This window comes from Coturnix japonica, chromosome 11 (genome assembly GCF_054131305.1).
Source record: "Coturnix japonica strain WE chromosome 11, WE-NBRP24, whole genome shotgun sequence".
NCBI lineage: Eukaryota > Metazoa > Chordata > Aves > Galliformes > Phasianidae > Coturnix > Coturnix japonica.
In genome coordinates this window covers 8379456-8395613 of record NC_140673.1, presented here as the reverse complement: position 1 = coordinate 8395613, position 16158 = coordinate 8379456, and the positions used below count along the sequence as shown (strand labels likewise).

Genomic DNA, 16158 nt, shown 5'->3' with positions numbered 1-16158 from the left:
AATATTAAATTTGACTCTGTTAAATGTTAAATCTTATGTTTCTGATTGCTGCTGTTTTTGCAGTTTCTTAGGCACTCTAGTACATATATAAACATATCATTTTAATGAAGCTTTTGCAGAAACAAGTTAAGCTGTGGCTATATCTACTTTGTTACTGCCAAAATCCACATACTCTATGATATAAAGACTAGTTTCTGTAATGCTTTGTTGAATTAGATTGGAATAATTCCTCTGATGCCTTGAGAGAACAAAGATGAGAACTATTCAACTTTTCATACTCCTCCCATGCTTAGGATTTGATGAAATTTTCCTTAGGTAAATTTGTTTATGATGATTTGAAGAAATACAGTAAAAATTAAAACCAGGTTAGATTTTCATGCAGTTATTTCCACTCTTGAATCTGTTTTTCTACCACGTACATGGTACAGTGATCTATCTCCCCCAGAAAAGGTCTTAAGAAATAGTACTACATGATTCTGGAATTGTTTATGCAGGAGTTTTTATTCTTGGAAATCTTCCAGTGTTAAAGCAACAAGAAAACATATAGAATGTCCTTTGGTGGAATCTTATTACACTTGTTATATATGTAAACTGATATTCTTTGATGCCAGCACGTTGCCCATACAGAGAAATCTCTGCACAATTAAATGAAAGGTAAAAGAAAAGGACTAAATAAAAAGTATTTTTTTTCTCTTATCTGATTAGAATTAAATACATTAACAAATTGTCTGGTAACACAAATAGGCAATAATACAAAAAATCTACATTGTACATTATTTCAAGAAAAATAACTTCATTTGAATACAAAAGGATAAATACACTTTTTGTCCTATAGCCACTCTTGTACAGTAGGTGAACACAGCATCGTACTGATGCGGTGCTGCTAAGGTATACAAGGATATGACTGGCTCGAGTTTTGTTGAGGGGGCTGTTACACATGTGCATCACTAACATCAGACAAAGAAATCTTTCAACCAACAAGGGTTACAGAGCAACGTTCACTAAAGCACAGGTTGGAGAGGATTCAGGGACTGAAGCAGGCCAATATGGCAGCTTTTACAGATTTCCTTATACCCACAATGCACTGACAGCAAAGAATGCCTTTATTTGGTCGGTCCACACACTGGGCGGAGGTACAGCAGCGCACCAGAGAAGAGTAGCAAATGTTTTTTTTTGTTGTTGTTTTTCTTTCCATTTTGGGGCTTTCCAAGCTGTTTGTCCTGTGTGAGCCTGGCAGCGAGCACTGATTGGGCAGAGCAGGTGCTGCCAGCCCATCTCCGGTTGTGGTGAGCAGTCTTGACTCAGAGCGCTGTCCGTAACTGATTAATATGGCTTAGTTCAGTTAGGCCTTCCTAGTTTGTATGTGGTGTTATTTTTCTCTCTTTTTCCTTTTTGAAATTTCAGTAGCAAACGCTTGGATTTTGTTTAGTTTTCATGTGGCACGTTCTTTTGAAGCAGTCCAAATACTATGCCATCGGCCATATGGAGCCTAGCACGTGTGAAGCCCAGCTGCTCCTAGTAGGGCCATCAGCATCAATAAGGGACCATGTGATATTGCGCCCTGGGCGGAGCTTTGGCTGCAGCCTCCTGGATCCCTTTCACACTTAAGCTTCTCACATAAGATGCCAGTGTAGGCCGGAGGGCACTGGCACCGCACATTGTTGACGCATGTCCCTCCATTCTGGCAGTGCAGGAGCTCATTGTCACACACATTTGCTGCAAGACAGCAGGGGAGGGAGTGAGAGAAAAACAGAATAAATACCAGTACATCTACAGGAGGAAGTCTGCATGGAAAGCAGAATCAAAACACCATGGCTCATCTGACACTTCCCTCCTCTTCCTGAGGCATGGGAACGGGGGAAGTGATCTGATTTTTAAATGCTTCACGTTGGAATTTCGGTATTTTATTTGTTAGTTTTCCATCTTTTTTTAAGTAGTAGTCTTGGGGAAACTTATCGTTCACTTCAGACCACTGAATATTAATTAATGAATTAATATTATGAATGAATTAATAATGAATTATGAATATTAATACCTGCTTTGTGCCAATGTCTGCATTTTTATAGTTCCTGCTAAAGTGGAATGATAGGGATGCTGTTACATGGAAGGGACAGGGTATCCAAGGCTTCTGGGCAACACAAACAGGGTTAAAAATGCAACATGGTTTCACCAAAGTTAAAGGGTCTCTTTGAGAAGGCAAGATTTTATAACCAAGAATTGTGTGTATCAATGATCTGAATAAAAGTACGCAAAAAAGATAAGGCAAGCGCAGGCAGAAAAATCAGCATGCTATCCAATGGGGATTTTATGCTACGTGCATATGGAAATAAAAGATAGTCATTTCCATTACAGATCAAATATTTCTTCTTAATTAGATTTTCTGCTTTGGTACAAGGGTAACTGGCAACTCAAAACTATCTTGGTTAGGCACTGCAGCCTGATGGAATGACCTTAGAAATCAGATTTGACAAAAGATTTGAGAGAAAATAGCACAGGCAACAGTTTTACAGCTATGTAGTTATTTTCTATTGGAAAATCTGGCAGCTTTTTTAATTTTATTTTTTATTTAAACTATCAAAATATTTCACTTGTTAAATATGTAGAGACAAGAGGAACATAGTACTTGAATGTGCTAATCTGTTATATTTTGGAGAACAACAATGGTAAAATATGTGCTATGTATACAGCTCTGCCTTCCACAGGAGTGTTAATTTTAGTAAAGATTTGCACCTCCTATTTAAGCAGGATGTGACAGAAGAAACTTTCCCTAGGGGAACTGGAGAATGGTTTTGTTGAGACAGTCTCAACATTATATGCTGTTTATACATATATTAGCCTGGAAATAACCTTAATAATTCAGTCTAAGGGAAAATAAGAATTATTTTCACTTAAAATATTCAATTTAGCTCTTCAAAAATGTGTAGTGTTATAAATGTTAATTTCTTCTTAAGAAGAAGGAAAAAAAAAAAAAAAAAAAAAAAGCAGTATCATCAGAACTAAAATCCAAACAGCCCAAGCCCTTAAGTGATGCAATTCTACATCAATCTATACAATTTTGTGTTCTAAGAATATTACTGGCAAACTTTTACATGCAGACTTTCATTCAGAAAAAGAAAAAATCTGACTTTGGAAGGATCCTGAGAAGGGGGTTTTCTAATGTTGTGCATCCAAGCAAGCCAAATAATAACACACGGCGTTAGAAACTTATACAGATCTGATCTAGGGAGAGCAGCTAAATTATGTGTCTCAGTGATACTGTTAATGTTAATAATCAAAGCCCCTTCCTGAGATCTCTGGATTAAAAATCTTTGTCTTGTTTATGAACTCTAATGTCAGGATCTGGATATAAAGGTACCATCAAGGTGACAGACGTATGTCTGAATTTGAATATTTTCTGTGTTCATTGTAACAGCGTTTATTATGTACAAGAAACGGTAAATCATCACCAAGTAAGCATGGTGAACTTAACAGCCTAGAAAAATTTCAAGATAACAGGGCAAAAAAAAAAAACAACTGTTTTTTGAAAGTTGATATTTAGCCTCAGATACAACAGTCATGTAGTTAAACCTGACCTTGTTATTCAAGTTTTAATATTCAATTAAAATTTTCATATGGGTAAATATATGTAATAATCAAATAAAAATAATTTGTCAGTACATCCTCTGTGCCTATTTGTTCAGGACTACTCATTGCTGGGATGCTTCCTGCAAATCAGGCAGCAAAAATGGTGAAATATCTGTTCCATCAATACTGACTATTGTTTGCCTTGATTAATTGAGAGGAAATCAACAGTCAATTAAATACCACTTTTTAAATTGTAGATATTTCACTTCATGCTTGCCCCTGAATATATCTGTTTTTTGTTGGTTTTTTTTTCCTATTTAGTTGCTAAAAAAAAATTTGTTTTTGATTAACTTTAGTTACCTTGCCAATCATAGCCTTTTGTTTAGGAGGCCATTTACGCAGATGCTGGTTGTCATGTTACAGAGTGCTAGATGTGGATGACCGATGTGGCTCTGTGTTATGTGAGGGCTGTTCTGCCTTACACTCTGATGCAGAGTAATACATAACTCCTGTGTAATTACCGTTGCCTAAAAAATTCTGGGTACAGTGCTACAGATACAGAGTTTTTAATTAAGACTGTTAATTTATTTTTAAAAAGTTTTCTTTCAAGTCCTTAAGAGATGAACCAAAAACTTCTCTTCAGTATTCTATGCATAGTTTTATAAGTTTGCCTGCAGAAATGCATTAAGGTAAATACAGTTTAATGTTCTTAGTACATCAAAATTTTTCAGCTGTTAGTCTTGTATTGTCAAAGATTTCCTTAGTTTTTCTCTTGCACCCACATGTATGTATCATGTAGGTAACAAATGCAGTCATTTAGAAGGGAGATTCTGAAACGAAATCTCCCTCCCCCTTCTGTTTTTGCCAGACTTTAGTTTTATGTTTATTCTGATCAACTCTAATTCCATTCTCACCTTCTGGAAGGCCTGGCGAGGATTATATTCAAGACCTAAAATATTAACTATTTCTTTGCTAACCACTGTTATATTTATTCAGCTTAGGATTTGCATTCTTGATTGCTAATGAGTGTAACACGTCAGCAGCATGAATCACTAATTGGAGTGCTTTCACTTAAGTCTAGAATGAAATTTATTCCTCAAATAAAACAAGTCCACATGCTTCCAAGTATATTGGGCAAGTATATTAACTGTTGTTTTGAAAATTAATAGTGTTTCTAATGTTAATCTGGTATTCTGCTATGATACGCATTGTAACATACTTATTTCAGAAGCAGCTCCCTGGCTTACTCTGAAGAGGCAGAGACGTGGCAGCTGCTGAGCAGAGAAGGACGGGCTGGGACCTTGGGCCACCTGCTGTATGTGGAACTCCAAGAAGTGCTGGTGGGGGCAGGAAGGGCTGATACAGCCCGGCACACAGGTAGCCCTTAGTCTTTTCTTTTTCTTGAGTGCTGAGCCTGAAAACACTGGGCTTTCCTGCCCACTGCAAAACCCCTTTGGCATTCTGTTATGTTTGGGCTATGTCCCTGCCCACTCTTAGCAAAACTTTGCCTCCACTGCTAAGACATGCTGAACCATTTTTGCCTTACCTTCATAACTGGCTATTAACTGTAACAATAGAAAGCTGGTTGGAAGTAGAAGGCTCTTAAATGGAAGGTGTTTGCTCTGCCATACTCCCATTCTACATCTTATTGTCAGAACTCTGATAAACAGAGTTATTATTCACATTCAGCTTTTGGTGTCCCAAGCTATGCCTGGACAATTTATGTAAATGAAACATTATCAATTAATATTTCATAACCTGAAAGGTTTCAGCTACAAAGTTCTAATCATAGAATGAAACACTGAGAAGCAAAGCAAATAAAAACTAATTCAGAATTAATCATACTTGCCTCTTAAGACTTGTGTGGCTAAAGTAGCCATGGTTTGTTGGCAGACCTTCATGGATTAGAAGACAGGACACCAAGCTGATTATTTAAGAAACATAACAGATATGTGACTTGTTGTGGATGACCTTGCTGGATTTTTAAGGGGCCCTTTTAAGCACAGTCTCCAGATCTTCTAGTGCTAATGTGGGAAGTGAAATACTTAAAATCCTTAAAAACACTACACAAAGGAGACAGAAAAAAGCCATGTGTGATTATAGGTAAGTATTTGAAGCTTTTCTGTCCTAGGGGGAAAAACACTGACAACCAACAAGTGCCTTCAATTAGCAGGAGGTGGTAATTACTTTTTAAGTTAAAACTTAAATGTCTTTTCCAAAATACTCATTAATAAGTTATTGAAGCTCCTTTTGTAGGATTAAGACTTTTATAAATACTGAATGATGACTTACCTCAATTTACAAAAACATTTGCAGGAAACTATTTGATTTGTAATTCTAATGTCATTAAATTTGCAAATAGAATAAAAAAGGAAAATAAGGACAGGAAAACCCAGTCTTTCCACTAGTTCAAGCTGTTCAAGAAGTAATTGATATGTGAGTGTTTCTTAGAATTTGTGTTAGGTATCTAATGAAATATATTGAGAGTAGTGCAGATGTTTGACAAATGTCTTCTTTCCTCTTAGATGTTCAGACACAAATATTACATGGAAATTTCTGAGTCTGTCCAAAACCTTATTATCATAACAGTTTATTGGAAAAATATAGATAGAAATTATATTAGGACTGATTTTAGTTATGAAGCAAAAGTATAAACCCAGTAATACAAACGCAAGCCTTGTTCTTTTTGATCTGGAGTGTCACCTCAGACACAGTACTGCACTGTTGGCTGACATTTTGTGTCTACTCTCTGGGCAGTTTCAGAACACATGCAAGAGTTTGGTTTGTCTGCTGCTCAGACAGGTAAAACAATACCAAAATGGATTTAAAACTAATTTCTTTTAGCCTCTTATCCTTCAGGAAGGCCGTTAAAGAGAGAAGAAAGTGTATTTTGTACCTAGCTACTTTCATTTTGGTTCAGCTTGCCTACAGTGGCACCATATTTAGATGGGTCAGCCACACGAAACATGAGGTAGGATGGACCGCTCGCTTAAAAAACAAGCAGACAATAACCCCAAGCAAAAGGCATCTTTTTTGATCTAACATACATGGCATTCCTTTTCTCATCAGAGTCTGGGTTGATTTTGAAATGTTCATTGTAAAAACAGCCTAAGGATCATCAACAATGAAATCAAAGAAAGGCATCTTTTTATTAGAAGACCTTTTTACTTTATTGAGAATTTTTAAGCCTTTCATTTCAAGCAACGTTTTTGTATGATCTCTCCCATCACTATTTTTCTTCACTGCACTTTTATTTTGGTGATATCATTTGTTACAACCCCTTCTTTCAACTCTCTCTTCACTTCTTTTTATCTTACAGAGCCTGCGTCTTATGGGCTCTGGACACGCTAATGGGTTTGGCTGTGAGTATATCACATAGTTAGGTTTGTTCTAGGGAGCTGACACATGTTTTGGCTTTATTTCCACTGCAGTGAATTTTCCTTACTGTTCCTCTGTAGTTTGTATAAATGGCGCTACTGAAATCATTTTTGACCTTGGATTCCATCTGTTCTTAATAACTGAAAGCATGCAGGCCTGTTGGCTGAAGAAAATACAGGTGTTATTCTTCAAAAATGTAATAATTTAAACAATTTTAAAACAAAACAGATCAGCCCCCTTCCTCCTTCTCCCTCCAGGATAGAATGAATATATAATGAATATATAATGAATATATATATATATATAATATATATATATAATGAAAATATATATATATATATGTTTGTGTGTGTATATACATATACATACATACATATACATATATATATATATATATACACCAAAACCAAACAACTGCAACAAATAAGGAAGCTTGTGTACAGCTAAGAATATAGCCCTCTATGTGTATAGATTGCAAACATGCACAAGAAAACCTCTGCAGTTATGAAGGTACAAGTAATATTTTTCTACAGTTTGTCAAACTGACATTACTGGAGCTGGGGCATGCAAAACAGTCTCTTTCAAATGATGGTGTTTTTATACAGTATAAAAGATTTTAGTTCTATTCTTGTTATGTTTTAAGGATTTTTATGTGGAGCTCCACTGACTTTCATGAGATTTCAGCCATATAAAGTAAATATTAGGAATGAGTATGTAAGGACATGAGGAAAGTTTCTAAGTAGGCAGGCTTCTGAGATGCTGACAACAATTGCTGTTGCAATTACTGTTGCATGCTGTATTACAAAACCTCAAATCTGTTTAACATCTGTGTTAGTGATTTGAATATAGAGTGGTCAGTAACTCACTTGGAGGTTTCATCACTAAGACTTCTTTCCCTAGCCTTCTCCCAATTAGGTCTACTATTACACTATTGTTAGGATTTATTTATTGTTATCAGTTAAATTTACAGCCAGTATTATATATATATGGCCACATATATGTATAATGCATGTATATAAATATATATATATGTATTTAAAGACTGTGTACTGTATATGTGTGTATACATATATATATGTGTATATATATATATGTATATAAATGCCATAAATATATGTCAGAGAGTTTATCAGACTTATTCAGAGGTTTTATATCAATCAGCGATATCTTATATAAAAACCAGCTATTTCTCCTTTAAATATATCCATAATGATTTTTTTTCTGAAGTGACAGCAATTGATCACTTGCTCCACTGGGTTAAATAAAACTATTTTATGATGCTGCCAAATCAAGACGAGACAAATGCTTAGGTGGTATAAGAAGGAAACTGGTTTCTGCTTATGCAACAAGGCACATTATGAAGTTGAGACAAAGTATATCAGCGTGGACAAGTACAAGCCTAAGGCATACACCTTACTGTGTCAAATGTGCTGCCATAAAATGACAGATATTAATACAGTAACGTCTGCTGCAACGTTGAAACAGTTTGTGATTAATGAAACTGTAAACTGCACAAGGGAATAAATGCTGACCAAATGAGAATGTTTCTAAGGGCAGGATGCCTCCATCTTGGCTTGTCTCAGAAATGTCAGTTTGGGGCACAAGTGCTCTTAAAAATAATAAATAAAGCCAGCTTTATCAAGTCATCAGAGAGTAACTGATAGGTGCATCATAAATGAACTGCATTTACTGTGCAAGTTTCTGGTAGAATTCTTGGACTGTTTGTCTATATGTAATTTCTGGTCTTTCTGCACAATTTTCACTCCAAATCTACTCAAATTGCAGGGAAAGTCTTCAGGGTTCCTACCAGAAGATGCAGCTACTGTTGAGAGTTCTTCCCTGTGCACAGCCACAGAATGGATGGTGATTCCCCTCTCCTGCTAATAGGTTCCAGTTTATCCTGGCATCCACATGGGTAACTAGTTCATGATTTTGCTACTGAAAGCATAAATCCCACCATAGAACTATTTTATATATTTTTTAACATGGTGAAAGGACAGCAGATGTAGGAAGTTACTCTATTTCACATTTTGTGACTATTTTATCATTTCCCCTGTCTCATTTTATCTAAAATTCTTGGATTTAATTAATAAAAAATAATGAGAAGAAATGAATCAAATCTGTCAGAAAGATGGGCAGAATTTGGGAATACGCTTGCTTGATCGAGGAGTCATAATGTTTTTATCAGCAACAACACCAGATTGCTTGTTAAAATGGCTGGAAACAAATGCTGGTTTAGTCATCTAAGAATTATGGTCGAGATGAAATCAAGAAAAACTGGAGAGTTTTTGGAAGTGGTTAATTAACCTTTCAGTTGTGTAATTTGCGTGGTTTTGATTTTTTACTTGTCCAAAAGAGAACAATTCTCAAAGGGAAGAAAAAATTTCCCCATATTTTTAATCATTTTGCTTATGGAGGAGCACCAGTGTCTCAGTATGACTCCTACCATATTTTAGGATAATCTCAGGAAAGCAATAAGCTACATCATAGCTTTATTTGCTCAGAAGGGACACTACACATCCCTATCATTTGTATTCTGCTAACAAAGTTGTAAGCTATGGTACCATTATTTCTATCTTCTTGGAGATAAATGAACACTTGTAAATCATCTGTCTTCTTCCCTTATGGCTACTTATTTATTTATTTATGTCTGGGTTTCAATACAGCCACTATCAATAAAAGCTGGTTAAGCATAATGACCCCCTGGATACAGAGGACAGGGTGTCAAGAGGACACAGGTCAAGAGGTCCTGTGTACAGTTGGTGGGTGGGATTTGGTTCCTCAAATACCCTCAGGTCCCTGCAGATTGTAACTTCCCTTAGGATGGAAGGAGGCTAGCCTGCAGGTTCCCACCATGCCTGCATTTGACATCTGCTATAATACAGTGCTGCTGTACAACCAACTGCATTGGAGATGACTCCTGTAAAATGTGAGAAGTTGTGAGCAATATCTGTCAGAAGCTTCACGGTGACATTCATCCAACGAAAACATCAGTAATCTTAAATTACACTACCATAATTAGCAAGGATATTAAAATGGGATGCACATGTAACTATCAAAGGGAAAGGAAGCTCTGATGTAATTGATAGATATGGAGATATTTCTCTAATATTTAATTGGGACTTTCAGCTATGCTAGGGTAGCTATAAGTAAGTTTTTATGATGAATTTGCATTTCTCTTGCATGTATTTTTCAAAATCGAAACTTTGCATGAGGTGTTAGGAAAATACTCTACTATAAAAGACCAATACATGAATGTGCAAAGTAAATGGACTAGGATCTCTGGGCAGGTGAACTTTCAGAGTTTGTGAAGATTAGCTACAGTGTAAAGGTAAAACATTTATATACCTCCTGCAAAGTATCTGAAATCTGAGGTACAACATTTATTTTTGTTAAAGCAACAATGCTGGGAATTTACATTGACATATTGTGTTGAATGTGGATGAAAGCCTTCAGAGTGCTTTTGTTGAGCTATTCTGGAGTGGGGATAAAAACATTGCCCCTGCAGGTCTCACAAAGCTCTTCAGAATGAGTAAGAGTTATTGCTGCGTGTGAATAATAGAGAGGCTGATGCCAAGGGAAGTCAAATGTTTTGCCTGCCCTAACAAAAGGAGGGTACAAATGCAGGTCCTGTGTGTTCCTGTTCTGTTTACTACATTGTATTGTTTTTTCAGATGTATGCAACTGCAGAGTTGATCACTGTTTCCAAGGGAATTTGGAGAGTCTCAGGTTGAAAAACATTTACCAACTATGAAGTTAAAAAAGGAATGTGCAATCTTACCAGCTTGTAAGTGGCATGTGCAATTGCATAAAATGTTTAAATATTCCGACAATTACAAATAATGATGTTGTGTGTGCCTTCTTCTAATCTGACCAGTTAAACCTTTGCCTACTTCATGTTCATATATCAGGAAGATAAGAAACATTCGCAAAACTTTACTGTCTCCTGCGCTTTATCTTGGCTTTGCTTTTATTTATATTATTATTTTGTTAACATGAAATCAAAGAATGATCTTATGTCATAATTCCTTTTGAAACATACTGGATGATAATATGCTGCCTTGTAAGTGGGATTTTAGATGGTGTTGTGCTTTATTTTCCTACTCTACTCACTGGAATACCAATAAGGTGACTCAATCATCTGGCTTGTAGCACTCAGCAAAAATAATAAATTAATGTGTCAAATAATTAAAGCTATTAAGGACTTCATGGTAGTTTTCGCCAACAATATTTATTGCTACACACAGGCTAGCTTTAGGTTTCAGTATGCATTTATCTTCACGACGGGGCAGCCATTAGTTGGGTAATAGATAGATTGCAGATGGATAAATAGATGCTGGTCTCTCAGAGTGATTCTTTTCAGGTGCACTAGTTTTGCTGCAATACGCTGCACAGGCATAACCAACATGACCAACTTAGCTAGTGTTTCAGTTAAAATTACTTTTTCTTTTTTAACTTATATTATCACACCATTCAGCATAAATGTCCAAAAGACACTTGTACCAAAACACAGTGCAAAACCACTGCCTTGGTCTAACCATACTGCCTCTTAACGAAATTTCTATGGCCCTGATTATTTATTTGTCTTTCCAAAAGTGATGTTTGGTAAGTGCACAATTAAAAATCATAATATGTTACGGGAGATTGACTGATTTGAAGATGTACAGACTGACTGACCTACACATTTTTTTACACAATAATATTATGCAGCTGTTACAATTAAGTTAATTTGACGTTAACAGGGTTGTAATAACATTTTTTCAGGTACAGTGTCAGAAAAGTTCTTTGTACTGTTATATGGACTAAAGAAAGTGTCACTTAATATGGGTACTGATCGTAATTTGACAAAATATTAAATAAATCAGATATAAAAATATTCAGCTGCGGTGCTCTTAAAAGAATAAAAGCTGTTTCCTTCTGTACTTAACAGAGGGAAAGTTCTTGCATAACTTTTGATGTGCAAAGGTGTTAAAATTTGATTATTAGTGAAGAATGAAGTAACCTGAAATCCTCAAGGAATAGACAACTACATAATATGATTTCACTTAGAATTACTTGCTTTATTTTGTTTACAGCTGTTTTCTCCAATTTTCAGAGGATTGCCATGTCACATCAGTGCTGAAAAATAAGACATCTACATTGATCTGGACAGAAGTTCAGAATGTTCCTCTATAATCTGTGTGTTATGTTTCTACAGATATGTCGTATCAATACCTTCAACCTTCACGATAAGCAGAAATGATAGCACTACTCAGAAAGTCTTCCACTCACGTGTGAGTCTGAACAGCCAAAACTGACTTTTTTCTCACACTCCTTCAGAGTACTGAAGATAGTGAAGACTCATATGCTCACCTTTAGTTTAGATATGGAAGCACCACACACAAAATGTTCAATTTTTGTGAAAATGGATTTCTAAAATTCTTACTACTTTTATTTTTAAAGTGACAGTATTTTTCTTTGAAGGATCCTTAGAGAATATGTAAATGGAGTTCTGCTAAATAACATTCAGACATCCCCCCCCCCCCCCCCCCCCCCCCATGCAGGACTCAACCATACAGAAGCTGGACATCCGTAACTCCTATTGTGTTTGTCCTTCTCTTTCAGTCGTTTTGGCAGAGACTGCAATGGAGATCTGCCTTCCTCCGTTCACCCATCTCCCTCAGGACTGCACATATTCCTTTGCACTCCCTCCTATGTGAAGAACCAGTGTTTGCAGCATGCCTGTGTAAAGTGCTGGATGGTGAATACATACGTGCACGTGATGTTGGAAGATGAGATAAGGCTGTAATTCCAGGTAGGATGACTTTTTGTAGGACTACTCTGTGCTTGAACCTTCATGAGAGATCAAACACTGAGCTTCATCCTGCTCCATGGAGCCACATGGCAAGCCCAGGCAGCTATCATGTCACAGGCCAACATCTGCACAGACAGATGGTCTTGGGTAGGATAGACTCCTGCCAGGGTTCCTTATCAGGTTTCAAACACAGTGAAATAAGACCATGGGGGAGATGGAGGGGGAGATGGAGTGTGAAATGCTCTTTGAGAGAACTTTTCCCAATTGGTAAGATGCAGATCTCAGTGGGATGATGCCTTTCTGAAGTCTGCAAGGAAGCTACAGAATTATTATTTGCTAAGCTCAAAGAAAGATGAATGCTGAAGAGGAGGAGCTGGAACTGGAGCAGAGGGATTTGGGCCAAAGCCAGGATGGGTGGGAAAAGGTGCGGGAGGTACACAACACGTCTTAGCTTCCTCGTGTTTTCAACCTGCAGTACGCTCCAAGTCTTCTAATGTTGCAGAGCAGGCGTGGGCTGTAGCATCGTTAAGTTGTCATTGTACCTCTGAATAAAAGATATAACCGAAGTACACTTCTCTAAGCAGCTTTTGTGTGTTAAATCAGTGAGGGTTTTGCATGAACAAGCAGATCTCTCAGGTCATTGCATAAGAATTATGGCAGTATATGGCTATATTTTGATAAGTGGTATAAATCTGGATCCAAATTTCCAAATCAGTGCAGAAGTTATGCTGTGCATGTAGAGCCTTTGTTTCTTGTGCCTTCCCAGTGCACCAAATGGCATGTGTGCACATGTAATTTCAGTCATTTCAAAAACACCTGGCTCTTTTTTTTTTTCTTTGAGACATTTGCATTGTAATGCAATTTTGTAATTTATCTGTAAATATGTGTAGAACAGGATTTCTTTTCCTTATAATTGAAGTCTTTCAGAGAGCTGCAATTTGCTTCATAATGTCAGCACAATGGGGCTGATTTAAGGGTGTTATTTTTGCCCTCAATATAAATTTCCTTGCAATAATGGTCCCAGTTTAAATCTCATTTTGGGATTCTCCTCTTCTTGAAATCAGTAGGAAGTAAGCTGTATTTCTGAACCTTGTGAGAGCAATGTGTTCTCCCTGGACTCTACTCAGCACTTATTCCCTCTCTGTCAAAATGCCGTTTCAGTTCTTAAAAAAAGAGTGACGTGTGGTAAAACTCTTTACTCTCCTTGGAAACGATATTCTAAAGGAGTCCTATTTCAAGATGTTTTGACTTTAAAGGGAAATTCATTTCCCATTTAAAGTATATATAATATTTGGAGCTCAGTGATGAAGTGTTTTTGTTAACAAGAACACAGGTGTGTTCTGTTCAGAATTGTCTGCTATGGACATATATTTCTATGCTCAGAATACGGGAGGTATTTTTTGTTCCTGCGTCAGTCAGTGCGTATGGGAGCTGAAAATATTTAGTGTATATGGGTAACAGCTGGGAGCTCTTTTGATTCTAACTCTTGTGCATTCCTGACCTATTGTTTCTTGGGTGCTAGTGAAGATGAACATAACTTTTTAGGTGACAGTTCTGCCTCCAAAGAGGTTATGGCTAAGCAGTTTTGAAGTGCAAGAATATATTTTTGAGCCCATTGGAAAAGCCTTCAAATTTGATTGTTCAGCAATTCAGAGATGCTCACTATACAGTTCCATCGCTGATCTCCTAAGCTGGAACAATATTTCTCTTTATCAGCAGATTTTTTTTATAGTTTATTCTTTGTATGTATTAAAAAGAAACAGGATCCATGTTTGTCTACAAAGTAGGAGAGATTTTCAATTTTACTGTACTAAGTTTAAAGAGGAAATGTGTGTAACTTGATCTACAAAGAGAAGTACAAATCAAAATATTGTCACTAGGTTCAGCCAATGGCATCCACATAATTGTCCATATGTGGCTTTGCAGTTCTAACTGAACAAAAAGACAGTTATTAGAAAAGAGCAGAAGAAAATAGCATATTAAGAAGTACTCGTCCAAGCTGTAGTTATAAAAATGCACAAACTAGTTTTGGGCATAATGCTTTAATCATCATGTGCCCCAGCTGTGTATTGTAATAAGAGATGTTAATGAACGTGGTCCCTTTATAATTCACCAAGCTGACAGAGATCCTACAGATATTAATTATCGACATCTGAGTTACGATCAAACTCTTCTCTCTTCTCTGTAGAAAACTTCCAGTACTGTCACATCTTTCCCTTCTCACCTGATCATCATAGTAAAACTTTTATTAACAACTTAATTATTCTCCTTAGAATAGCCAAGATAATTATAACAGGCTTGACTTGGCTCCCATTAAAGGTTTATTTTAATGATTTTGCCACTGGATATAGTCCAACGTGAGTGAAGAGCCATTCATAATGGCAAAATTATCTCAAAATTGCACAGTGATGAAGTAAACTGAAAGGAACAATACAATTAATGTTGTACCGAATATCATAATGCTTGTGTTTGGGCTTTCATTCCCTTCTAGATACATTTTGGCTAAGTCCTGCAAAACTTTACTCACTTTCATTGTTCTTATATGATGAGCAAAGTTCTGGCTAAAAACATGGACTAGCACTTATGACTTTGTTTCTCATTTCATCATTCTCATGTTTGTTGAAGAATTATTTACTTATATGCTTAAATACGAGGTGAATCTGAATTCATTGCAAGAGTTAGTACATGAACAAAGATGAGGATTGTGTAGGTAGGGCACTTATCAGCAAGAAAGAAGCCAAAGGGGCACCACAACTGCAGATGATTTGGTGAGCAAGTCTCGTTATGGATGTAAAGTGAATATCAAAACAAAAACAATTTTTACCAACAGTAAAGAAGAACAATTCTGAAATGATAATGAAGGATAAAAGGGCATCAACTCTAGAATGTTAACTATAAGAACATGTTAAGGCACCAAGGAAGGCCAGAAATGAATTAGGGCAATGTACTGAAGTAATAAAATCAGTAATTAATTTGTTTTTGGAAACACATCAGAAATATAAGCTTTCCTGTAAGTCTGTAGGGCAAATGATTGGTGTATCAGATATGGCTGTAAAAAAAAAATCTATCAAGTGTTCATAATGTGTAAGAGTTTCAGGAGGTTACCATGTCACTGCTGCTCCTGATGGGGGCACATTCTGAAGGCATTTCTGCAGAAACCATTCTTAAAAATTTGAGAACACCGTGTTGTATCACGTCACAGGAAACAAATAATATTGATCCAAGGATTTTGAAATAAGCAGAAAAATTTTCTGTTACCTGTGATTTTACTAATTTAATTGTTGGGCCTGACTTTATCAGCTGTAAGAGGGAACTTTAGCAGATGGGATTTTTCTACAGAGCTCCAAAGAGACTGAGAAGATCTACAGACTATTAAGGTGTCATGGTTTCTTCAGCGGGAAGTGATTTGATAGGAACTGTAA

The 16158-nt window shown here is 36.4% G+C and overlaps 1 protein-coding gene and 1 long non-coding RNA gene across 16 annotated transcripts in view; one reads left to right on the top strand and one right to left on the bottom strand.

The window, feature by feature from the left end:
* Nucleotides 1-482: 482 nt before the first annotated feature.
* The window catches only part of NTNG1 (netrin G1), a 149124-nt gene continuing 133448 nt past the window's right edge, over nt 483-16158 (bottom strand). For 13 of the 14 annotated variants that reach the window (XM_085512159.1, XM_032446167.2, XM_015869507.3 and 10 more), the window contains one exon: nt 483-1716. In XM_085512159.1, the coding sequence (XP_085368285.1) occupies nt 1490-1716 (227 nt within the window). In that variant the 3' untranslated portion in view covers nt 483-1489. Of the gene's footprint in view, nt 1717-5892; nt 16153-16158 lie in introns of those variants that run through there. The other variant, XM_085512156.1, reaches the window with a different exon arrangement.
* Nucleotides 1706-16158, top strand: part of LOC146759004 (uncharacterized) — a 46073-nt gene continuing 31620 nt past the window's right edge. The window contains exons 1-6 of one of the 2 annotated variants that reach the window (XR_014932992.1): nt 1706-4941; nt 6884-6926; nt 8728-8857; nt 10617-10729; nt 12140-12215; nt 12547-12736. This is a non-coding gene — a long non-coding RNA (uncharacterized LOC146759004). The remainder of the gene's footprint in view (nt 4942-6883; nt 6927-8727; nt 8858-10616; nt 10730-12139; nt 12216-12546; nt 12737-16158) is intronic. The other variant, XR_014932991.1, reaches the window with a different exon arrangement.